General features: G+C 38.7%; 1 protein-coding gene across 2 annotated transcripts; it reads left to right on the top strand.

Annotated features, from left to right (window-relative positions):
- The first annotated feature begins 1,482 nt into the window (after positions 1-1,482).
- Positions 1,483-25,325, top strand: LOC111224114 (Golgi SNAP receptor complex member 1). 2 transcript variants are annotated; one of them, XM_022748520.1, is made up of 9 exons: positions 1,515-1,554; positions 2,523-2,634; positions 3,521-3,608; positions 4,334-4,441; positions 4,677-4,768; positions 8,786-8,860; positions 18,040-18,069; positions 21,585-21,667; positions 22,035-25,325. In XM_022748520.1, the coding sequence occupies exons 1-9, from the start codon at positions 1,521-1,523 to the stop codon at positions 22,157-22,159; spliced, it is 747 nt and encodes a 248-aa protein (XP_022604241.1). In that variant the 5' UTR covers positions 1,515-1,520; the 3' UTR covers positions 22,160-25,325. The 2 variants fall into 2 exon arrangements, with proteins under 2 accessions (XP_022604242.1, XP_022604241.1); XM_022748521.1 differs by lacking the exon at positions 2,523-2,634 and having other exon boundaries at positions 1,483-1,554.
- The last annotated feature ends 749 nt before the right edge of the window (positions 25,326-26,074 follow it).

Below are 26,074 nucleotides of genomic sequence, written 5' to 3'. Positions count from 1 at the left end.
CAAAATTTACTCCTAACGAGTAAGAGTGTAATTGTGATTAAATATTTTACTGTTAACTTTTACAAAATGTATAATTATGTTTCAGCTGAAGGAAACTGCCATTTTTTTGTCTCTTCCCTATAGAGACTTTGTGTGTAATATAAGTAAAAGAGCTCCTCACCATGTCTTAGGCTCCAGGAAGGCAGTACTAGTTAAAGTGACTTACACTGGATCCTTAGAGCTGTTGCATCAGTTTCAGCACTAAGGGATCATCAGTCTTTATCTGTTTTTTTCAGTTTCACTATAATTGTTAGGAAAGCTCAGGAAAAAAAACATTTGCTGTACAAGTAACAACTGACATAAAATAGATGAGACCTTGTATCAATAGGTTTTTGCACAGTAAAAGTTTCTGTATTTCTTTCTAGATGTTTGAAGGTGTTGGTAATAGGCCTAAAGATGGAAAGTTTGGCAGATGGCGAGGTGAGTAGTTATGCTTTTCATGTGATGATCAGAGGTTTTTCTTCCCCTAAGAATCTGGCATTTGGGGATACAGTATATTTAATTGCCTCCACAATGCTAGAATCTGTTGTCCGTCTACCTGATTGAGAGGGTCATGATTCTGTATCGTCTGCTGGCATAGTTATGCTAATGTTGCCCAGAAGACTCATTAAAATTGCCAATATTGCCAGCAAAATAATTGGTTCTCAGACAGCAAGTCAGTCTCAGTGATACTTAAAGAACTTATGGCCTCTCAAAAATTTCAAATTTGCTACTTCATTCAAAATACTTCTCCTTCACTGAGCATCAGGCTAATTGCTATGTCTAACATAGGCTACATGCATGAGTTGTAGCACTGGGGGGCAGGTTTACACTCTCTGGCAAAAGTGACTCACATAAAGTTCTTGCATTCACAGCCGAACTAAATGCTGCATTGCAGAGAATATGATATATATTTTTGTGCTTAATTTATGCAAACATTGATTTGTCACACTGAATCTTTTTCACTTTCAATACAGGATAATGCTGTGTAGGGTTGTGTCTATATTATGTGAATCTTCTTTTACTCTTGTTCTTTGTATGTGCCTATTCTGCAGATCAGATTCCCTTTGGAATCATAAAGTTAATCAAATCAAAATAAAAAAACGTGTAAGTCTGTGCAAGCCACAGGAGTCCAATAATTCAACTGAAGTTCATTCACTGACATTCATTTTAAAGTTTAAATTAAATTACATCTGTTTATGATATTGAAACTCTACATCTTTATTTAACTTTCCCTGCTGCTTGAGTTCAACCACAAAACGATGAAAACCATGGCAGCAGGGCTTGGAGACATTTATCTAGAATGATCAGCAACTTAATTATGTAGGAAATACTCACTTCCATCCCTTTGGTACTGGAGCATGTGGAGCTTGGGTAGTGTGCTGCCTGATAGGCTCAGCTGAGGGCGATAAAAACTCCTCTTTTTTTTTTTTTTGAAGTACAGCGTCTTCTACTGACACGTGACCCACAGCGGAACCCGGTGACGTCGCAGAACAACAAAGATGGCAGGAATAGGAAGCAGCAACTACTGGGAAGGTAAGGGAGCACAATTTGAGTCGATTTACATTGCGTAGTCTTTACAACAACATCTAGGACGGCATTCATAATGTCGACAATCAGTCTGCCATTGTGTCTGCCGGCGTTTTTGGCTCATACATTTATGGTTTAAACACATACGTCTCTATAACGGCTGGTTACAAGCTAACGGTGGCTAACACATCGCCATATAAATTAACGTTGTTCTTTAAGCTGTCAAATCTGTGTCGCCTCTCTAGACGAGTTTATCAACTCGGTACATGGAGAGTATTTTATGCCAGGATTAGATATCAATGAGCAGAAACCGTTTTCTACATTTTTCCCTCGGTTGATGTGCGGTTCAATAAGTGACGCTCCCTCCAGTGTTATAAGTTAATAAGCTTTGTTGTAATAGCTTTGCGGTAATTGTATAAAAGTATAAAATGCCACATAAATACAACGTAATGGGATAAAAAAGTAGGAATACATCCATTCTGTTAGGTTTCTTTTCTTTTTTTTTCGTTTACATATAGTAAAACATGAGACCAAACTTGATAAAACCTCTATTGGTAATTACTGGCGATTGCAATTAAATATTCAAAATAGTGAACGTCTGTCATTAATTTTAACCAATCAACAATAACAATCTGACTCTTCCAATGGCGAAGAAGTAACCTTTTATAGATACTGTCAGCTGGTATCATTTACTGTATACCATGCCTTATAATTACCTGCATCATCATTATTGTTTTTTTTTTTTTTTTTTAAATCATCATCTGTAAAGTAATTCGTAATTACAGTTACCAAATAAAGGTAGAGGAGTAAAAAGTTCAATATTTTCCAATGACATTTCATGGAGTAGAAGTATAAAGTAGCATAAAATTAAAGTACTCAAGTAGAGTACAACTATCTAAGTAAAGTAAATGTATTTAGTTACTTTCCACCACTTAGTGTTATGTTCTGTCTGGATGTGTGTGTCTGTTATACAGATCTGCGAAAGCAGGCCAGACAGCTGGAGAATGAACTTGACCTGAAGTTGGTCTCCTTCAGTAAATTGTGCACTAGCTACAGCAGCTCCAGGGATGGACGCCGAGGAGACACGTAAGATCAAGTCTTCTGTCACACCTGCAGAGTTTACAACCGTTTAAGGCACAAGTCTGTATAGATGCTCAGTCATACAGGCCATGAGATCTTTAAAAGTAGTGAGGCAAAGATTCTCTGGTTACAATCAGACAAAATATATTATCCCAGGTGCAAATGTAGCTCAAGTGTGTGGTCAGAGGGCCTGGATATGTGGGAGAAAGCTTGCCAGCACAGGAAAGTGTTGTGTGCAGGAAGGAAGTGTCTGTGAACAATACATTGAGTCCATACGAAGTACAAGGGGGTTGTTCACCAGCTATTATATCCTATGAGTGAGCCAGTTGAAGGGAAACTTTCCCATCGAGATCCTATTATTATAACACTATCAGTACTATTTTGTTTATTTAGGTAATGAAAGCACTACTCGTGGATAAAACTTTGAGCTCTAGCACACCCGTAATTTGACTAGCAGCAGTCATCTGTAGATAGAATATTATTTTTTTCCAAGTGGTGCTGGTCACGCAAACAACCAGTGAACATTTCTACTGATGCATCCTTGCATAGGGCATTCTCTACCCAGTCACTAGAAAACCATATCTACACTTGTAATTTAATCTATGCATATATCTATGGAGGGAGTGGTGTATATTCTCCCAGAGGAATGTATTAGGTCATGCCTATTTGAGTTGCTGTTTGGATGGTGTTAATAAAACATTTTAAATGAAAAGTACTAAATAAAGTTCATTTTGAGTCATTTCTAATACAACATTTATTTTCATTTGCACTTAACTCTTGTGAATGATGTTTCACATAGTTTACACCATTTGAACCCAAGTGTCCAAGATTCTTCACACAAGCATCTTTTCAGATCTGAATTGTTCTCTTTTCTTTGTTTTTACTCCTCAAGGTCAGACACCACCCCCCTGCTAAACAACTCTACTCAGGACAGGATGTTTGACACCATGTCAGTGGAGATTGAACAGCTGCTGGCCAAAGTAAGTAAATCGTCATGGGCCAGTGGCCCGTGAAAGGCCAGCAAAAAGACTGTAATAAGAACAGCACTGGATTTATGCTGAGGCTCTTGTCTTTCATCAAGAAAAAGCACACTGCAGACTCCACTTCTTGATGTGGTTTGCATTGGACCCTTGAATGCTTACATGTATTTAATTCAGTTCAAATCAAAAGTCCAAAAAACATTATTCATTGCTCCTGTGGCAGCTGAAAGAGATCTAAACAGGAGAGTAGAATAAATGGTACAGTATCTTTTTTCTAAAGTTAATGTCACAAATAAGAGAGATGTAAGTCAAAAACAACAGCTACATTCTAATAATAATATTCTGTAGTTTTGACCACAAAAGGTTATAAATGCATTTGTACCTATAATGTGCTTCATCATTTAGCTGTTTGGCATGAAGGACATCCCTGTGATGTAAAGTGTACATCCTTATGTGGAGCATCCAAACTTGGTGCATATTGCAAATACGATAACACAGTGTTATCTTGTTTCACATATACACAATGCTGTATTAGGTGTGTGTGTGTGTGTGTGTGTGTGTGTGTGTGTGTGTGTGTGTGTGTGTGTGTGTGTGTGTGTGTGTGTGTGTGTGTGTGTGTGTGTGTGTGTGTGTGTGTGTTGTGTGTGTTACATCTGCTGATCTACTGGTTTCCCTGATGTCTTCTCCATCCATGCGTCCATCCATTCACTTTCCATCTCTATCAGTTGACTGCAGTGAATGACAAGATGGCCGAGTACACCAATGCCCCAGGAACAGCTTCTCTCAATGCTGCACTCATGCATACACTTCAGAGACACAGAGACATCCTTCAGGTTTGCCTCTATATTGCTCTCAAATTCCTCAAATCTGTCTTGCCCATGTATTTTCAATACTCTTTATGTAATGTTGTTTTCACACTTTTTGTTTTCTATAAAATCACTGTGAATTTACTATACTAAATTCACTGAAGAACACAGCAACTATTTTATGAAGCGCATAGACTCAGTGTGATTCATCCTCTTGGTGTTAACGGTTTCTTCTTCATTTTCACTTTTGTTTTCCTCTCAGGATTACACACATGAATTCCACAAAACCAAAGGCAACTTCTTGGCCATTCGGGAGAGGGAAGACCTGCTAGGGTCCGTCCGAAAAGACATTGAGTGAGTACCTGGTCACACCATCATGTGTCACATTTGTGTCTGCAGGGTTTATTCTTCACACTGTAAATGCAATTCTATTGCACAGTACTATTGTTAACTCATTATGTGTATTTACTGGTGAAGGTACAGTAAATGGGTGGTCAGTGTCTCTTATCGTCTTACTCACATGAAAACTGTACATGGTTCTACATATAAAACTAATAACATTGTCATGAGATGCATTGCTTGTGTTTGATCTTAGTGCCTGTGGAGAAATAAAAACTGCCAGGCATTATTCATGGTGCTCCTATGTTGTAGAGCTTATTCCTTAGAGGGATAGTTGAACCTTGACATCTTCTTGGCATGGTCTTGAAAAATGTTGGCCATTAAACCCTAAGAAGATTCATGGCCACTTTGGCCTTGTATTGAGAAAGTGTGTCCTCTCCTCAGATTGGCTCAGTTGTGAGTCAGTGTATTGAAATGAGATGGAGGCTCCCCCAGACCATGACTCTTGTCGTTTTTTTTTTTGTAATGGCTTATTGATCTATAAGACGCAGCACTGAGCATACGGGGAGCACTGCAGGATTCCTATTGATCCCCCTCCATCCATCTAATATGTTGATAGTCTGTGGCTGCCTCATACAGGCATACATGTTCCGTAGGCCTCACAGTTACAGTTAAATCATAACTGATTAAGCTCTCATAATGCAACATTAAAAACAGTGCAAAGCCCCTGGCATGTTTGTTTCATGATGGTTATCACTCCTCCTATTACCTAATGATTTGATGTCTTTAATTCTCATTGGTTTTTACTTGTAAAATTCAAAATTAATATGCTACCATAGACTGACATGCACATATTATCATTATTAATATTATTATTAATATTATAGTAATTACTTACTAAGGTTAAGGGATGATGAAGCTGTTTTGGAGTTTATTTGCAGAAGATTAAGTTGAGAAGGAACACACCACTGTTCCACTCAAAAGCTTTCATTCTTTATGTGTAAATGAAGAAAGTGTCATTGTTTGTTGTGATAGTGCATTATTGATTATATTACAAATAATTATATTCTTTATGTTAACGTATTTTAAACCTACTTGTATCAACGCACCACAAACCATTATGATATAATGATAATTGGAAGACACGCTGCACATAGGCAATCAAATTTTAACTGTATATCTGCTCAGGTAGTTAGGAACATCCCATGAGGTCAGCACTACATGCAGCAGTTCACTCAATCTTCTCATTAAATCACATTGCTAAGGAGTGCCACAGACCCTACTAATAGGCTCAGTGCTGATGAATCTAATGCATAAAAATGAGCCAGTGTTGTTGACCTGGTGCTCAGCCTAACGATGACTAATGTGCCCTGGGGCTGCTAATGAGGGAACCATCTGAGCTCACAGGTAGGGGAATTGCAACAGTTGCTGTTATGGCACAGTGTAAATATGTCGAGCCATGCTTTACATGAGACAATTTCTTTTGAAAAGCAATATGCACCTAACCTCCCTCGCTGACCCTCGCTGGTGGGGCATGGGAAAGATGAGGTAGGAATTGATAACATCCGAAAGCAGCCGTATCCTGCTCAGCTGAAAGGCTACATTATTATATTTACTCATATTCTTTGCTGTCATGCAACTTTTGAGAAATAACAAAACCGTGAGCTTACTTGGTATCACTAATACACATCCAGGTTCAGTACCGTTTACTCACAACAGTAAAAAGTTGCTGTGAGAAAAATGAAAACTCAAAATTATTTTCCTGTAATCACAGAAGAAGGGGCCCAATATTTTAACTCTATGATTTTATCAACTAAACTTGGACATAGGTCAGTTCTTGGTTATGGCTGTGTAGTTTAGAACTTCCATCATAAAAGCAGCAGAACAGTTTTTAGTATAATGTAGTACAGAATAAGTTGAGTTTGCAAAATAAAATATTACGGTCAGTTTGTTCCAAAATTTGTAGACCTACACCATGTTTGGAAAGATTGATAATGTAATGGATGTATTTGCTGCATCTGAGCCTTTGTCCCTTTTGTCAGGTAGAGGGCAGTAGAAATCTTGGGCATGGAGTAGACCGGGCCAGGACACTGTTCACTGTAGGTTTTTATGTGTATCAGGGTTGCTTACAATCCACACATAAAAAATCCATACTAATTAAAAGAAATAGTGCACACTGTCTCATTTATGCAAGCAACTCAATGAGGAATACCACATTTTATCAAACACTGTACCGATATCTTCCAGAGTGCTCACAGAATCTGTCGGCAAAACACACACGCGCACACACACACACACACACACACACACACACACACACACACACACACACACACACACACATACAAACAAACAAACAAACCAAACACACACACACACACACACACACACAAACACAAACACATACTCACATTTCTTGTGTGCAGCTGTGCCATTCATAACCGCAGCATGGAGCAGAGCTGAGCTCAGACCTAATGCTCCCTCTGCTCCTGCTTTGATTTTAAATGTCAGCAACAAAAATGACAGCCAGCCTGTGATTTACATTGGTGCCCTTTTAAAAAGCCTTGCTGGAGTGATGAAGCTGGCTGTCAGTACAGGCAATTCTAGCCCCACCAAGGCATCAGCCCTGCTGGTGGGACAGCCAGCCCACGTTCAAGGCAGCCACTGTGGAGTGTGCTGTGTGTGCACGGAATATAGTATTTCCATTCAATGGCTTTGAATGGTGCACTGGGGATGAAGTAGGCACATTTGCTCCTGGACTGCTTACAGTTAGCTGGGTGGGGTAGGATGTTTATGGTATATGTGTATGCAGACTCTTATGTTACACAGTTCCCCCTCCTCCCCTGCTCTTTCTCTTGTTCTCACCCAACAATAGGGTGGGGCTGTTAAATGACCGAAATCCAGGAGAGAACTGGGATTCAGCTGTTCATGGATGCTGATAGCTAGAGCTGTATGAAGCAAAACAGAGTGATGTGATGTGATCGCTCTGTGAGTGGTATAACAAGCCATCCATTAACTTTAACTGCTTTGCTACCAAATAGCTCAGTAAGTGAGCACACTGCTTCGTTTCTGTTCTTTTATTAACCTGAGATTGTATGGTGCTGTCAATATGTGGATTCAGTCAGTGGTCTCTTACATAGATAAGGCTTATGAAATCAATATTAACCATTCTAAACTCTGAACGAGTTTTTAATAAGGTGCCCATTTGCAAAATTTCAATTGGTATGGACTCTTGAAAGGAAATTTGACTGAGACATGTAGAATCCAATGGATCTTACATGATTCAATGGTTCTGCCCCGCTGCTCTCCATATTTATTATTTATGGCTGTTAAAATTCTTCAGTTGAAGTGGGTTGATGGTGAGTTGGTGGGTAGATGGTTGGATGGAGGAAATAAGAGGTGGGGGGAGGGGGGGATAAAGCCGAACACAGCTTGTTGACAATTGAAGGAGAGGAGGAGATCAGGCCCAGCCCAGTATGGCATTCCTAGCTGGATTCGTGGCATGCCGAGCTGTGATTTTAAGGCATTTCCATTGCTGCTACATAGCAGGGGAGAACCAGGCTGGCTCGCTATATAGAGGCCCTGCTTGGCAGCAGGATCACCGTTTCTGCCCTTCCAAGTTGTGGCTTCCATACAGATGACTAGAAAGAAGCTTTGCTGTGTTAAGTTATTGCTAATGCAAACTGAATATTTCCTGCTGCTGCTGTTTCATATTGAAAGCTTTCCACTGGTGAACCACAAGAAGGCTTTTACTGGAAAGCAGGTACAGGAATTGCAGTGGCATTGGCGCTGAGTGCTATTTGATAAAAACTGGTCTACACAGCAGTTACATTAGTGCTTCTTGTCTGTGGATCAGATTAATTATTGCAAGGAATGGTAAAGAAGTAGTTGCTGCAGTGAGCTAGTTAGATATATATATATATATATATATATATATGTCATGTCACATCACCTTAAAGACAAATCTTACATCAATGTCTTTAATTTGTGACCGTGTTGTTTTTACTAATGCATCTGCGTGCCTTTTTTCAGGACATATAAGAGTGGCTCCGGGGTCAACAACAGAAGAACAGAGCTGTTTCTAAAGGAGCATGAGCACTTGAGAAAGTAAGTTTCCAGCACCTTTCTTTGCTATATTTGAAGAATTTGAAGTTACCAACAATCCAACTTGATAATTCACTTTAGCATATCCAAGCTGGGGTAACTCATCTTGATGGTGCAGCACATTCATTTGTACTTTAATTTCTTACAAAAACTAATTTTCTATTGTATTACATAACTTTGCATCTTAAAGCTGCAAAAAGTTAGGCATACTTTTCATACTGACACAGTAGGTCAAACTACGATCTGCCAGCAACCTAATTAGTGTCCTTCTATCATTTGGCTGACTCTCAAGCACTGCAGAACAGCATGAGGTAGTGAAGTCTGTGAAATCTGTATGTGTGTACCTGTGTGTAGAGGCACCCTGTGTTGAAAGTAAAATTGGATGTCAGCAGGACTCACACACACACACACACACACACACACACACACACACACACACACACACACACACACACACATACACAAAGCAAACATAACAAACCACAGAGGAGCTTTTAACATTGCCTAATATAGAGAATTCCATCTGATAATTTGAATATTGCTGGTGAATATAAAGCAGTCTGATTGATTCTCTCTCAGGGTAAATGTTTGTTTCCTGTTTCAGCTGCTCAAATTAATAATGCCCCAGTTATTTCCCATCACAGACTTCTTAAGTCATTTAAAAACAGACTTTACCTTCCCTGACACGACATGGCTAATGTTTGTCTCTAGATTTATCAAATGAAAAGGGATTTGTAGAGTGATTCATAAATAGGGAGTGAACTCAACAACATGAATACCTGTAAAATACAATAATACAATGAGGTTTGTGATTTTGCATTGTTTCCATAAACTCTTTTGCCAAAGTTTCAGTGCTGTATGTAAAAGGAAATAATGATCTGCATTTAAATTACTTTACATTACTTCCCCTGTCTTTCACCATGTACACTTTGATTATCTGACTATCAACAAACACATTATTGTTGAGGTCATTTGTCTGGATCAGCAGATTTTTTAATCAAGTTTAGTTAAAAAAAAAAAAAGAATAGTAACACAAAGAAGGCTGACAAAGAGGTGGGGGGCAGCATGACCATGGGTTGGGTCATTTCATCATAAATCCACTTTCCTAAAAGGCTGTGCACAGTTACAGTATGTATTTGTAAGGTCTTTGCAGCACACATGTAGCTGCCTCTCAAGACAATATTACTTTTGTTTTTTAGTGCTGAGCAGTTGAGCGATCTTCAATTTGGTTTTTAAATTTATAGCTGAAAATTTATCCTGAAATAATTACAATTGCATCAACATGTTCATGTGAATGAAGGGTGACCTAACCTTGTTAAGGATCTATCTTTTGGATTCTGATGATAAAATAATGTGAATGTAAAATGAGAACAGTTGCTGCTGGTGATTCATTGAGTTGATCCTCCTCCGCCTTGATGCAGCCATCTGCATTCCCAGCAGTTAAGCTCTTGTGCCAATCCAGGACAATTGATCAGGATATTGATAATGAAATTATCTTATTAAACCACAACCCATATTATAGGGCTTCCCCACAACCGCTGACAAAGATGGGAAGGATGAGGCGATTGGAGATGAGGATCATGTTACGCTTGATTGATCCTATTAGAGCCATAAAACAGGAAAGAGGGCCGAAAGAGAAAAGGGCTAAAATGTGTTAGTGGTCAGAGCAATGGTCTGAAGTCTCACTTAAGACGGAGCATGGATACTCGATAAAGATGAGAGATCTAAGTTAAAATGCTCTTTATCTTTAGCAATCAGTGATTGACTCTCTTTTTAAAAGGCAGTTTTAAGGACAAGTATTTTGAATAATGAGATGTCCCTTATGTGACCTTGTATGATCTGATTGGATCTAGAAAGATTTCTGAGATGTTTTTTTTAATTTAACATTCACACCATGTTACAGAGAGGCGGCTGTGGAGTTGTCATTTTGCAGCTCAGCTTGTGATTAAAAAGCTGCTTTGTGCCCTTGGCTTTTTACCTCAGGCCAGTGAGCCTACACGAGGAATGACATTTTCTGTCTCTACAATGGTTTTAGGGTAGATAATGTAATGTATGATCAGTACACGTTTGCATAAGCAGTGTAGTGACTCTGCGTTTGAGTCTATAATATATTGGCAAGTGGGTGTACCAGCATTGCAAAACTGATCAGGTAAGACTAATCACTTTCAAACAAATGAAAAAACAAGAAGTCCCTGCCAGTTAATCTACAAATGACTGTGGTGGAGTGGAAAGCTTGCCAGCCTGCGTTCATTCTCAACAGAACCTAATAAGACTGACATGCCAAGATTCATTTTTAAGATGGCCTCCTCTCTAGTTTTTGCTGGTAGAGATGAAACTTGTGTGTTTCCACATAAGTCAGACCTACCTACATATTAATTTTGAAAGCTGTTATTTCAGGATACAACTACAAAAAAGAGTGGCAATTAATACTTTAGCAAGAGTTTGTAATAGTGTTTGCAAACTAACTTGACGCTGTTTAGTAATTAGATCTACCACAAATGTTGTTTCTCATGCATTGTCAGCTGTGAGACTATATATAGACAGGTGCTGCCTTTCCAATCATGTCCAGTCCAGTGAATTTACCAAAAGGAGGACTCCAATCAAGGTGTAGAAACATCTCAAAGATGAAATGGGTGGCGCCTGAGCTAAATTTTGAGTGTCATAGCAAAGGGTCTGAATACTTACGTCAGTGTGATATTTCAGTTTTTCCTTTTTAATACATTTGCTGAAATTTCTAAAATTCTGTTTTTATTTTGTCATTATGGGGCATTGAGTGTGGATTGATGAGGGGAAGAAATGTTTTTTAAATTTGAGCATAAGACTGCAACATAAAATGTGAAAAAATTGAAGGGGGAGGAACACTGTCTGAATGCACTGTATCTATTTTTCCATCTCTTTAGGCCATAAAACTTAGTGTTCATGAATAAACTAGAAGCAGGAAGGGGCAGGTCCATTAAAAGTTCATGCTGGACCAGTTCTAATGGTTGTGGTCAGACTGATAAGGACATCTTGTCAAACAGGATTTTTTTGACACAGTGAAGTTAGGGAAATTTACATTTCACATTGGCATACATTTGCATGAAATTTGATAGCATGTGTTTGCTTTCTGTGTTTATTTGCCATCAACAACAAATCCTAGTTCAAAACTTACCTAAAAATTCAGGTCTTTAGGCTTATGCCTCCTAATTGTATGACGATGGTTGGAGCCCATTATACCTGCTTGCAGTCATGTTTTATGTCATAGCCATTGTTTTAAACATTTCTCGTCTGCGTGTGTATTTTCAAAAAGTAAGGTATATCAAGTCAGGGCACTTCATGGCTACATGTGACCCATGGCTACATAATTACAAAATTTTATATAAATAATTTTTTTTCCAGTGAGTGCTACAAAGGATGTCTCCAGTGTCATTATTTCACAGAGTGAACAACAGAAATTTAATGGGTGTTGAATGTCTGTGATTGCAGTTCATGCACACACCCGATCCAGTTGAATGTCTATGGTTTATGTGCCTGACGAGAAGGAGAGAAGAGAAATAAGAGAAAATGACATAGAGGAGAAACAAGATTAGAAAGATACACAGGTTCGCTAAGCTCCAACGCTAATAATCGTTAGCAGAGCTGTGTGGCTGAGAGTCGCTTTCAGTGGTTAAAATGGAAAACATCGTCATATCAGCTGTCACTAATTAATGTTTATTCTGTCAGTAACTTGATGTCAGGCCTAAAGTAAAGTTGGCTGTTGTCGGTTTGTGTGCTCTCTACACACTGTTAGTTCATTGGTGGTTGTACAGTGGTGTTCGGCACTTCTTTCCTCACAAACCATCTTTGACAAGTAGTGAGTGTGGCAGTTCATGTAGCAGGGTGGGTGGCTTTCAACTTAGGAACACAAGTGCTCCTTCTAAAAGAAACTCCTTTTGGGCTTTGCTGTTGCGGTCCAGCCAAAAATCTGCTGTATGTTTGTAGGTGTTTCATCATCATTCATTTTTTCTCAGCATTTTAACTATTTATCTGCCACATCCTCTTTCTTTTCTTTTCTTTTCTTTTCTTTTCTTTTCTTTTCTTTTCTTTTCTTTTCTTTTCCTTTCCCCTGATTTTGCTCTGCTTGGCCTGTTGCCCATCTTACAAAGTTTAATCTGAGCTGGCAGTTCCCTGATATGCTAATGTAATCAGTGGAGGAGAGCTCTGAGGATTGAGGGTAAAATGCTGCCCTGTGCTCTCTGGCTGACCAAAGCTTTCAGAATCCGTTCAGAAAGTTTAGAGGTTCATTTGGAAATGTATTCAACATGCATGTCAGTGTCTGAAACATCAAAATACATGTAAGTCTGCTTGCAAAAACGTCTGTACTTAAATGGTAGAACTTTTGCTGAGTGCATTAACCATATTCACTGCCTATCTTATATTTGGCAGTTTGCTATTATATATTGAAGTGCATTTTCCTGTGAGGACATTATCAAGATTAAGATTGTGTAGTATTTATTGCTATGATGTAAAGGGAGATGCATTTTTCTTTTTTTTTTAATGCTTCCAGTGGGTTGAAGTGTTTTGCTGCTCTCAGCTGTGCGTTGATTGAACTCTGGTTGCTTGGTGTTTTGTTTGCCTAAGAGCCTCCCATTTGAACAGTGTTCATCTCTGAGCAGCAAAGTGATCTACATCGCCACAATTTTTTCTCTGCTGTCCAGTCGCAGGATGTACGCTGGCCCTACCAGCTCAACTGTCCGAAACAAAATGGAGGAAGAGTTGGGTAGCTCATGTTACTGACAACACATGCTATTTGATCTAACAGGGAGATATTAACATAACATAACAATAATATAAACAATATCATAGACAATACAAACATAAACAATATCTTCATATTTACATTTGTTTTCCTGTTACTCCTGGTTTTTGGTTATCTGATTGTAGCTACTATTAATTGTGTACTAACACTGGCACAAAATTGTGATCAGTGTGATCAGGATCAAAGTGGCAGGTGATATAATCATTTTCAAGCGTTTGCATTTCTTCTTTCAAAATGTTGTGTGTCCAAAATAAAAGAATTCCAGTTCAGTAGTTATTTCAGATTCCAAACACCAAAGTACCTGTTTAGCATCTCTAGGGTCAGGGTCCTCTTTCTTATGCTTGGTTTTAAATATATTAATTTTTCCTTGAAGGTTGGCAACTTTAATATAAAGATCAGCTCCATGAATCTCACAATGTGTAAGGTGTAATGAGTAAGCATAAGTGGATTTTGAATCATCTCTGAGGTTTGATTTGTGACACCTTTTTACTCTGTCGCTGATGCAGTTTGCTTTCTGCAACTGTTGCCAAGATTTCTGAGATTGTTTTCTTGGCAAAGTAATTAATGTTTCAGTTTACCTGGCTGATTTTATTAGTTCCCTCATATTGCTCTAAAAGCCAACCTGACAGAGCATTACTCTCAGAAGGTTACTATAAATTATTTTCTTTCAGAATACCACTTAAATAGTCTAATAATTGATGAGTCGACAGAAAACAAAGAAGTTATTCGTCACTTTGAGTGCTACCTGCTTAACACTGCCAATGCAGACAACATTTTTTTTTACCACTGACTGAAGTAGTTTTGAATTCAAACAGAAAGTGGACACATGCATAGGAGCAGTAAACAGCCTGTCTGAGTCTATGTACATGTGCGTGTGAATAGCAAGAGAGTGTAGAGAAGCACATGGGCAAGGTGGGTTTATTCATCACACTGGGAAAGGCAATTAGCTTGGAGTTAATGAGCAATTTAATGACTGCAGCAAAACGCCACTGACCAGGGGGAACGGAATGAACCCACTCAAAGCTGAAGCCACAGAGGGCCACATATACATATATACATAGAACGTGATGGCACAATCAACCTCACCACTGCTGCTCCGGCTTCATGACGGAGGGAACAAAACATAAATCCCTCCCCCCATCTCATCCCTTCATATAAAAACTACATGAATCAATTCTCACCTCAGCTCACAGCCACTCTCTCTTTTGCTCCTCAGCTCATGATTTATAGGGTGAACACTGTCGGCAGTTTAAAGGTTTAGTTTTCTCTGTCAGTCGTTTGTCTGTCCACCATGATGTTTTTTTTCTTTCATCATTTAAGACCGACTGTCTGGCTTTTGCCTAACCACATTCTATTTAAGTTGTCTATTTTCTATTTCAGACAAACTGCCTTTGTTAGATCTTATGTGCCTAATAATCAAATGAGTATAATGGAGTTGTAATATTTTTAAAATGACAGAGTTGTTTTTAGATTGAAGAATGGAGGTTGTTGCTTTTTTTTTTTTTTTTTTTTTTCCTTTTTTTTTTGCATGGCCCTACACCCACTGCACACAACTGGTACTTACAGTATTCTTTGCTGCACCCATCTGCTCCCACAATCCGTTTTCCATTTGTGACAAACTTGACCGCCAGCCTTCAATCTGAATTTTGTGCCAGTTAACCATTTCACAAAATGATTTGATTCCTGTAAGATTCAGTTTCAGTATGACAAAAACAAAGGATATGATATAACAAACGACTGCCAAATCGTGGTTTGGTGCTTGTGTATGGAGCTATGATCTAAGAACAGAAGGCTCTCCAGCCCACATCGTGACTGTGCAGTGTCCCTTGCAGTGTCTACAGTCTCTCACTTGTCATGGTATAAGTAGCTCTCCATTTTTGTTAGCATCTCTCCTGTCTTTCCTACCTTTCCTGGAATCCTTCGGTAGCTCTTTTAAATGCAGACCAAAATGAAATTCACCTGCAGGAAGGAATTCAATGAATATGTGTAGGGCATTCACAAAAGTGAAAATTTATATAGACTGAACTAATAAGGTTGAGATGAGGTAAATATTGGGCAATTAAATACAGCAATTAAATTCATCCATTTTTACTGTTTGAGGTCAGTCCTGTTTGGTGCACCTGCAGAGAGGAAGACCTTAACATTAAAAGTCATTATCAGGACCCATCTCAAAGTGATTACATGAATATATAAACCACAAATTGGTCTGTCCTCTGAGAGATCAGTTGGTCAATAATTGACCACATAAATAACCTGTACAAGTCCCACAGTCAAATTTAGCTAGAACCTCTTGATGATATTCCTTGGTTTTGTAGTTTTGTAGTCTCCCACCCCCTGCCTGAGACTCTGGCAGCAATGGGCAGCTCCTTCAGTAACCGGCTGCTCCGCCTGCAGTGTTCAAAGGAGCGATAGCCCTGGACTTTTCTTCCTGCTGCTGTCAGACCGTACAACCTGCATTGTTCCCAACAGCCCACCAGGCACTCCACAGACACCCATAGACAGTAATATGTGTAATATTTCTGTGTAATACATGCAACTTTTAATCACCATTGCTCTACGTTTGTGCAGTATTACACCTCATGTAGACAATGTGCAATATTATACCTCATGTAAATACACTGATATGAATATCTTTCTTTTAACTATGCTTGATATCTACCCTCATCCATATCCTGCTGCATTTTGCTTTTTAGCACTTTTCTTTTTGAGCCTTGCAGTGCTCCCTCTATAATAATCAACTTCTCCTTTGAGATTATTGAGTCTTCCTTGAATGAATCATTTTTGAGGGCTGCAGCATCTGCCAAAAAAAATGTTGGCATACATACACATACTTGCCAACAATGCATGTGCATATGCAGGGCCTCATAGTATGTATTCCCCTCACTTAAAAAGAAAACAGCTTTTGAGCATTTGAGATTGTGATCGTGTGCAGAAATGCACAAGATGTTACTGTATTTAATGGAATAGTTGCAGCTTAACTTTGGCATCTGTCTCCAATTGAGAAAACCAGAAAAAGGGAGTTTGGGGATTAGGGAGCACATGCACACACAGCTTTGCTTTGTCCCAATTGTTGTCTAGTGGTGAAAGAACTTCCCTATGCAGTGAGATGCTACTCAGGACCTGTCCACAAAATTATGATTTTGAAATTGTGAGCATTTGCACTGTGATTCACCACCAAACCAGATGGTTGGGTTTAGGAATGATATTAAAAATACACAGGTCTTCTCTCATTAGCCTTGAGATGGTCAGGTTAAGGTATAAAGAAAAGATTTGGGTAAAGGTTAGAAATGTTTGTGGCTTGGCAATGGTTTGGTGTAGATCAATTGAGGGTAGGAATCTTTAAGAAAAGCCTCTCTCTCTCTTCCTGTAACTTCCGTTGCTTACAGAACACTAAGAGCTTAACATAAACTACATATTGAGCGTGATAATGAGAATGTGGAGCTATTGAATGGAAGTTGAACTATGAAATACAATCCCTGCAGTTTTGTTTGTTTGGTTTACTTGACTTCTCTGGAACATTATCCAAATTGATTCCAATTAGGGAATAAACCGCTGAGAGCATTGTTGTTTATGAGCAACCTGAGACACAAAACTGGTGTTACAACATAAGAGGCTTTTGTGTGTGTATTTGTGTTTCCCTTCCAGTATTCTCTGTTGGACAAAAGCAAACATCTGACACTCCCTCTTTGATAGTTAGGCAGAAGATTAAGCTCCAAGTTCTCTGAGGTGAAATCCTCTCTGGGTCTACTTAGTCCCAGGTCAGCCATGAGGAGGATACGAACTAAACAAATTACTAAACAGTCACGTTGTTTCGTGCAGAAGTTTAACAAAAACTTTTTTCCCTTGTACTTGAACATGAATAGTTCTGATCAAAAACTACAAAGAAACTGCTCTGACTAAAATGCTTCCAAAATCACCATATTTTAACATCTAGTCCTGCTTGTTGAATCATCTACACAATTAATTGTTACAATTAATACTTTTTCTTCTTTGTGTTATGCAAAGAATACGAGCAACACAGGACCAAGTAGCACGTACACACAGAGATTTGACCACACTGATGTTGGTGGGAAGATTCAAATGATGTTGCCCTGTGGTCTGCCAGACTGGTTGGTTTGTCACTGCGTGGGAGTTGATAAGATTGATATGCCAAGAAAAAAAAGAATTCCAGTCCCAAACAACATAATTAGATTCCCTTCTGTGTCCGGCTCAGTTTCACCAAGTTTCTGGGCCATTTATTTCTGTATTGATCACTGCCTATCTGAAACTGATGCTGATAACTGCCTCCAAGTCAGTTGTTTATTACCATTCCATGTTTTTGCCACACTGCCTCATATCAGTAACTAACCAGTCTCTTTCTCTTTCTCTTTCTCTCTCCTCCCCACCTCCCTCTCATTGTCTATAGTTCGGACCGACTGATGGATGACACAATAAGGTAAGACCTGTTTTTTTTGTCTTGCACACATCAGAAGACATTTATTTGTATTTGACAGCCTCTCAGCCCCTTGTTCATTGTCTTATCTACCTGCTGACCCCGACTCAACCCTCAGTATATAACCTCAGTATGGATCTTAACATGGCCTAGATATGTCAAGACTGGCAGCTCTTGTTGAACTAGCCCTGGGGACCTGTAGAAAAAATCCATCAGCAGCTAATATATGGTAGAAATGCTAACCCTGGGTGAGGAAATGAATAAACTGAACAGAAATGGTTTTGTCTCCTTAGCCCCATTTGAGGACAGCAATATAAGAAAGTAAAATGTTGTGTTTCTTGAGCCTGTATATATCAAACTACACCTTTGTTGTCTCTATACAACACATTCTCCTGATGATAAAGAAAAAAAAAAAAGACATATTCAGTACCCATTTGTAGGTGACTCCACAGGTGACTTCTCGACAATTTAACCATAATATTGTGTTATGGCCGATGATGATAAGTGTGTCAAATGAATTTCAGTAAAATTACCTCTTTAATTATCTCTCTAAATACTACTGTATCCACGAGGCTCGGCAGCCGTTGTTCTAGAAATGACAAGTAGAGTTGCTAATCAGAACTGTAGCAAATTAAAAATTTGAACAGTCGCTGAATTAATCTAGAATTAATCCACAATCTAAAAGTGAATCAGTTTACTGCCAAATATATTCACGATAGATGTTTCTTACTGTTGTGCTCTGGTTGACTTCTTCACCAATGTTTTTGTGTATTTTGTTGTGGACCTTGTATTTTTATTAATGAACTTTTCAGTGCCATTGCTGACTGTACTGATGATTCAACTGGGAGAGTTTCATGTGTCTCAAAGGCTTGGAAGTTTGCCAATTGCTGGTCACTTAATATAATCTGCATAAAATGAACAGGACTTGCTCAATGCTAGATGACTTCCCACTTCCCTGATTTGTGGGTATAATCCACCTGTCACTACTCCTCTTTCTCCCTTCAGGTCTACACAAATTACAAATATGTTGCTTAGGATCATTTGAGTTTTTTTTCCCACTGTCCTCCCTTGCTCCTCTCCCACTCATTACCTTTTCCATTTCCAGTCCTTGTAAACAATGGTTCCCTGAGAAGGGGTTTGAGCAGTGGTCTTACTGGTGGATTTTATCACTGAAATGATTGACGATGCTGTGTGACTTTTTTTTTTTTTTCCCTCCCCTTTTGATCCTCTATGTCGTCTCTGTAGTTTATGTGATTAAAATTGACATAAACTAACTCCCATTCAACAGGCTACTTGACAACCTCAGACCTTTCCTCAAGTTCTTTTCTCAGTGATCACTGACTGACCATATACAGTGTGTGAAGGGAATCTTTATCCCCCAGCTCTGATTCTCATGAGCTGGTTAACATTGAGATAAAGGCTTGTTGAGGTTGCTGGAGTCAGCAAAATGTTTCTTCCTGACTGAGGAGAACATGATCCCCAAAACACTGATCCAGGCCAAGACTGCGGACTGTCCCCTCAGCAGCCTCCATCCACGGGAGATGCCATGACCTCACCCACACACCCCACCCTCCACACACTCAAACTTACACACTGCAAATTCTGATTATACACACGCACGCACGCACACACACACACACCAACACACCACACACACACACACACACACACACACACACACACACACACACACACACACACACACACACACAAGGCCTGATGGTCATGTACCAGCCAAAAGAGTAAACAACCATGATGATTTCATTTACTTTGTTTTGACCTGTCTCTTATGGGGCTCTGTCACTCTGGGATGGGAGGAGTTTGTCCCCTGTGGCCAGTGCTGGTTGTCACCCTGCTGTTCAAGAGTTACATAATGCTGTTTGCAGTGAAGAAAAAAAACAGTTGTACCTACTATTTGTTGAGCATGTTAACACTGTACTTAGGTCAGTATTTTTACCTTGTAGTTGAAGTGGCGTTGATTTTACTGTTTTGTATTTAGTAAATTATCTAATGTCTTAACAAAGGTTGCATATACAGTTAATGTGTTAAAAAGGCACTTTAGAATAATTTGATTACTTATTAGTTTTTTTGACAGTGTAATAATGAACACATTTTTTGAGCCACCAGCCGGGCCAAGCTTAGCTTATTGCAGATATATCAGTATCTATATATGTGTCAGCCGATAAGCAACAAGAAATGTCAGAACAGAATTGCTAAACTAGGTTTGGGATAATTTAGAGACATGTTATCCACCAGAGAGCATTTACAAGTTTATTTTTCACCTGTAAAATCCCCTGCTCATATGTGTCTCAGCCACAGTTATTTCAAAATAAAAAATCTCAAGGAGCCATATCAAGATATTGTTTAAAGGATGTGTTTATGTTAAAAGAAATTATTATCAACCAATATATCATTATCAGATTTTTTTTTAAATTACCAAATATCAATATCTGTATCAGACTCAAAAATCCACAATTGGTTGGGCTATAATCATGATGTATGTAAAACCTCTGAAAGCTCGATAATTTCAGTATGTGTGAAAATCTTTACAGCTAATTTCCAACAACTCAAACACTCTGGTCCCTCTGTAGAAGTGAAGGGCTCGACAGGCTCTGTAGCTGTTATTGATTATTGTGTGTAACAGATGCCACAGAAGGCAAACATAGAGGCTGAAACTTTTCCTGCCAACTGCACAGCTGCACTTTCCTGCTCGGAGAGTTGCTGAGGCCCAATTTTGAGGACAAGAGAGGTACAATCTCAAAGCAATTCTATACCTTCTGTCTTCAAGCCCAGGCAGCTCACACACACTGTAGGCACCAATGTAAAGCTAAAGGAGAATGTGATAGGATGACTAATGTTTCACCCCAGAATGATTTCCCTCCTCATAGCATGGACTTACCTACAGACACAGACTTTCAATACTCATTTTTAATCATTACAGGAGGAAATTGAAATTGGGAAAACTATGTTTCACAGTTCCATATTCATCCTATAATGTTGAGTATGCAGGAATGTTTATTAGATGGTTATCGAATATGTGACAACACATTTAATTTCAGCAGGTTAAATGTTTGATTGAATACTTAATAATACAGTCGTGGTGTGAGATGCAACTAATGGCAGTGACTCAATGCATAACAAGGTTAATTGTTAATCAAATATCAGCAGATATTTTTTCCAGGATCAAAAAATTTGATTTTTGATATGATTTAACCTAGATGCCCTTGAGTATGGTGTATGTTGTGATGGGAGTGGAAACATTGGAAAAATTGTTTATTGGTTTTGAATTTAGATAAGACGTTGTCTTATTTATTTGTTTCATCTATTTTTTTCCCCAAAGGTATATTTAAATTGATTCTGTTGTCCTCTAACCACCTCTGACCCTTTAAACTGGATCCTCACTTCTCCAAAAACATCCCCTGCTGGAATTGAATTTCCAATCATATGTTGTCTGTACTAATGACTGCAACCACATGCGGTGTTGTCACTCCTTAACGCATTTCGCTCTGTCTCTTTAGTATTGCCATGGCGACCAAGGAGAACATGACCTCCCAAAGGGGCATGCTAAAATCCATACAGAGCAGGGTCAATACACTGGCCAGTATCCTTTCTGCTGTGTATGTGCATGGTTTTGTGTTGGGAACCAAATGGAAAAAAGCATACAATAGATTGAAAGCTGAAATGTTCCTGGTATGAAATTATTATTAGCCCTAGAGAAATCAGTGCTCACATATTGCTTTTCTATGATGAAAGTGGTTCTTTCCTATCAAGATTCACCAGGACGTAACAGCTGGCAGTGCTACTTTGGTCAAATCACACTGTTCCCTTTTGCTAAAGAATTGTTTGATGGATTTAGATGCCAAAAAGGCAAATGTAAACAAAGCTGTTTTTCTTATTTTATTTCCGATCCTATTAAAAATTCAGTTACTTAAATATTTGTGATCTTCCTTAACTTTTGACTTCCCTAGACCGTTTCCCCACTATTAACAATCTCATCCAGCGAATCAACCTGCGGAAGAGACGGGACTCCCTCATCCTTGGCACAGTGATCGGCGTCTGCACCATTCTCCTCCTCCTCTACGCTTTTCACTGAAAGCCAGGCCCGGTGAAATCTCTGAAGGAGCAGGATTGATCTGTTCTTTGTAGCTTGGGAGCCCCAGGAAACTGAGCTCAGTGATAGGAGGAGCCTGGAGGCCCCTGAGCAGGAGAACTTTCAGTTGGTCCAGTTCTGGGACAGGAACAAATTTGGCCAACATGAACTACTGAACTTGTATCTAGCAGTGGGACAGATGGAGGGCTGGTGGTTGGGTGCTCTTCTGCCAACAAGGGAATGGAGACCAAAAGTACAGATAAGACTAGATTTTAAAAAATTATATTGATAACTCTTGAAGAGAAACTCTGTGAAAGTGTGACTGTGTGATGCATAATTCTTTTTCACAGGTGGAAGGATTTTTAGTTGAATGGTCCTTTTTTAATTAATCGTGTGGGATGGATATTTCATTGTGGGCTGTAAAATGTGAATTAATAAATTATTCATATCAGTATGTGCAAAAAAAGTGTGTGACACTATTAGATACACAACATTTAAATCATTTTATTTTTCAAAATATATGATTTGAACTCTTGAGCCCACTCATTTTTGAGTGAGTCTAACTACAGATGCCACAGCAGTGCTCTTAAAAATTATTTTATATTTTAAACATGCCCTGAAGCCACTTTCTTTATTTCCTTTTTTAAAGTGGTTTTGAGGCATTTTATACCTCTAGTATGGAGTTGACATGAGAGGGAGAGATGGGGAATACCATGAAACAAATGTCCTTGGCCAGATTTGAACCATAGATGTTGTGGTTCATGGTCAGCACCTTAAACTTTTAGGTCACCAAGGTGTCCCGCTCCCACTAAAATTACATTTAGAGCTGAATTAATGCATATAACAGAAAATGAATCAACAATCATTTTTACTTTGAATTGATTAATTACTAATGTAATTTTTCAAACAAAAATTCCCTAGTGTGGAAGTTTGCTAGCTTTCCTTTCCTAAAATACAGTAAACTGAATATCTCTGGGTTTTGCACTGCTAGTGGACAAATAAACTATTTGGATATCTCATAAAGGGTTCTGGGAAATTATTATTATCGACAATTGGTCGATCATTCAACAAAAATAATAAGATAAAGAGATAAAAAAAAAACAAAAACAAAAAAAACGTTAGTTGCTATTTCCATTCATATCAGCATTTGCAATTACATACTTTTTGGATTTCACAAGAGCAGCTGAATACATCTCTCTTCAATAAGCAGTTATAGAATATGTCAAAGTATTAGGTAGAGGGCTGCTACAATACTTTGTTTTTCAGTTTGCATTTCTTCTTGGTTTGGTCACTTTTCCAACAGGCTCCATCAGTTCTACACACATGCAGACTGTTGAGTCACTGTAAAGAGTGGATATGGAAAATGACACTTTGCGCTGCTTTGATAATGCACTTTTCCCAGTATAGTGTGCCTGGCAGAATGGACCTCTTTTTGATTTCAGTCCACCTGAAAAACACGGTGACATGTGCAGTTGAAGCTGTGAACTAAAGCATTCACCCGAGAAGGAAATGATCGCAGACGGGCTTAGAGCTGTTAGATTAAAGTCTTACTTTGTTGGTTGGGCTGTAAGGAATGTGAAAGCAAGGCAGCTGTGTGAGAACCATCAATGTGTTTTTGTCTCACAGCTCCAGGCTGCTACTTGACTGGAATCCAAATAAAACGGTTTCACTTCAATGGACTGAAGAGGATAAATTTGGTTTCTTGTCCTCATTCCTTCTGTTTGAAGCCTTGCTCACAAAGAAAGACTGAAAGTATAGAAAACTTGGCAGTTTTGTGTAAAATGTTCATCCGCCATTTTTAAAGGAAGAGTCTTTTCTCTGTTTTCCAGCAGTCAGACAACAGTTGTCATCTTTCCCTGAATATCTTACTTCCTTTAGGAGGGAAACCCTGTGCTGAAGTCTAAATTTGGTTCAGACATGTACACGCTGTCAGTAGACTGCAGGGGTGCTGATGCATTCAACTCTTGAATATTTCAGCCACTCAAACTGTGCGGCACCCAAGCAGAACTAAGCACCAGATCCTCTCACTTATACGAGCCGCGCTACAGTAACTTTTGACAAGCACAGAGTCTGTTTATTCAGAGCAGCTGAAATGTAAGACAGTAGTCTGGTCCTCTGTGTCTGTGAAGAAAATCAGGTACCTATTTTAAGCAGCGTTTTTGAAAACTAAAAGCAGGGATAAATCACTTTGTCTGATGACATAATGCCCCCTATCATTTCCCACAGAAATATTTATTGATGAGTTGCGAGTTAAGTGTTAAATGTTAGGTTTTAGCAAATCAACCCATTTGTTTTTGCAATACACTGAGACACTCTTTGTACATGAAACCCATAAGTAAACCTTACCTTTTAATAGTAAGGTCACTTATGGATTTCATATGCCTGTATGTGTCATGGTTGTTATGTTTTCAGGATTGCATTAGGTCACAACTCTGGAGTTTGTGTGTTGTGTGTGTTTGTGTGGGGAGCTGGCTTTAAAAATGGAAAACCTGCCACTAATTCTTCATTTTATTTATTTTTCTCTCTCCCATCTATAGTCTGTACTTGTAGCAACCATGATAAATGGTGTTTGTGTTTGCTGAGGCACAATTGTGTATCAGGACCTGATGAATGCACAGGGTTTAGATGATAATAAAAGCAACAGCCGTACAAAATAGTGCCATCCAATACAACAGTACTTCAGACTGCAGCCATAACACAGTCCCTTCGATTCAGTCGCAATAAAACTGAACTTTACCCATAAATACTACATTCACAAATATATTTTATTCTATCACATTGTACTGGTGTAGCTCTTATTCCATCCATCCCCTGTATCTATGTGAGGTAAGTGAAAGAAATTGTGCTTACTCACATGCTTTTGATGTTTCTACCTTTTCTAAGGGACATTACCATTTTGTATCACTGACAGTCTCCATATTTTTTTTTTCTTTTTGCAGCTGTTCAAAATGTGCACTTACTATTCTGTATCCCTTGTCAACCTATGTCAGTCTGTCTGTCTGTCCACCACTTTGGTCCAGACTGAAATATCTCAACAACTATTGGATGAATGGCCGTAAAATTTTTTACACACATTAATGATCCACACTGGGGTGAAGCCTCCTGACTGTGGTGATTCCCTGACTTTACCTCTAGTGCCACCACGAAGTTGACAATTAAAAAAAATAAATAAATAAATATCTCGACTATCACTTGGATTGCCATGAAATTTGGCTCTAACATTCATGTTCCTATCAGGATGAAGTGAATTAACTTTGGTGATCCCCTGGCTTTTTCTCTTGCATCATCATCAGGCAAAAAAATACATTTGTCCAATACTGTGCTTTATGAACAATTACCTGCAGAACTAATGACATTCCCACCATCCTTAGATGTTCTTTGTATTAAGTGCTAATTGGCAAACTATAACTTAAACTACGATAGTTAACATGCTAAAATGTTAGCATTTATTTCAAGTGTAGAGTCACAGAGCCGCTAACGCTCTTGTTCTCTAAACTAATTTCTGCCTGTTCCACATAATTCCTCATAAACTGTATCATCAAAAGGCAACACTTGGACCATGCATGGTAACATTTATTCCAGACATGCAAAATGTACACCACAGAGATGAAAACTGACACGTACAATTATACTGCCAAAGAAAAACAGTAAGATATAGAAATGAAGTGAAGGTTTGAACTGTTTTACTGACAGAGCAGTGCTTATAGGCTGGACAGTTGACTCCTGACCACCAGTTGCAGAGATGGGAAATTTGTATGTTAGGGAATAACACTAGTGCAGTTGCCTACACTTGGTGTCATCTATAGACGTGAGGTTGCCATTTGGCAGCAATGTAATGTAACATCTTTTCTTTAATTTGGTAGTGAACATGAGGGATCTTTGGATTTTGCTGCTTTCAGATGTTTGGATAAAGAACAT

Source organism: Seriola dumerili, unplaced genomic scaffold (genome assembly GCF_002260705.1).
Source record: "Seriola dumerili isolate Sdu_G_001 unplaced genomic scaffold, Sdu_1.0 BDQW01000122.1, whole genome shotgun sequence".
Lineage (NCBI taxonomy): Eukaryota > Metazoa > Chordata > Actinopteri > Carangiformes > Carangidae > Seriola > Seriola dumerili.
This window is presented reverse-complemented; position numbering and strand designations above follow the sequence as displayed.

Bases quoted from the DNA above. Each gene is read 5' to 3' on its own strand.
- LOC111224114 (XM_022748520.1), top strand. From the start codon at position 1,521: ATGGCAGGAATAGGAAGCAGCAACTACTGGGAAG. The intron at 18,070-21,584 runs GTAAGACCTGTT...CTGTCTCTTTAG, and splicing joins CTGATGGATGACACAATAAG to TATTGCCATGGCGACCAAGG. The intron at 21,668-22,034 runs GTATCCTTTCTG...TGACTTCCCTAG, and splicing joins CAGGGTCAATACACTGGCCA to ACCGTTTCCCCACTATTAAC.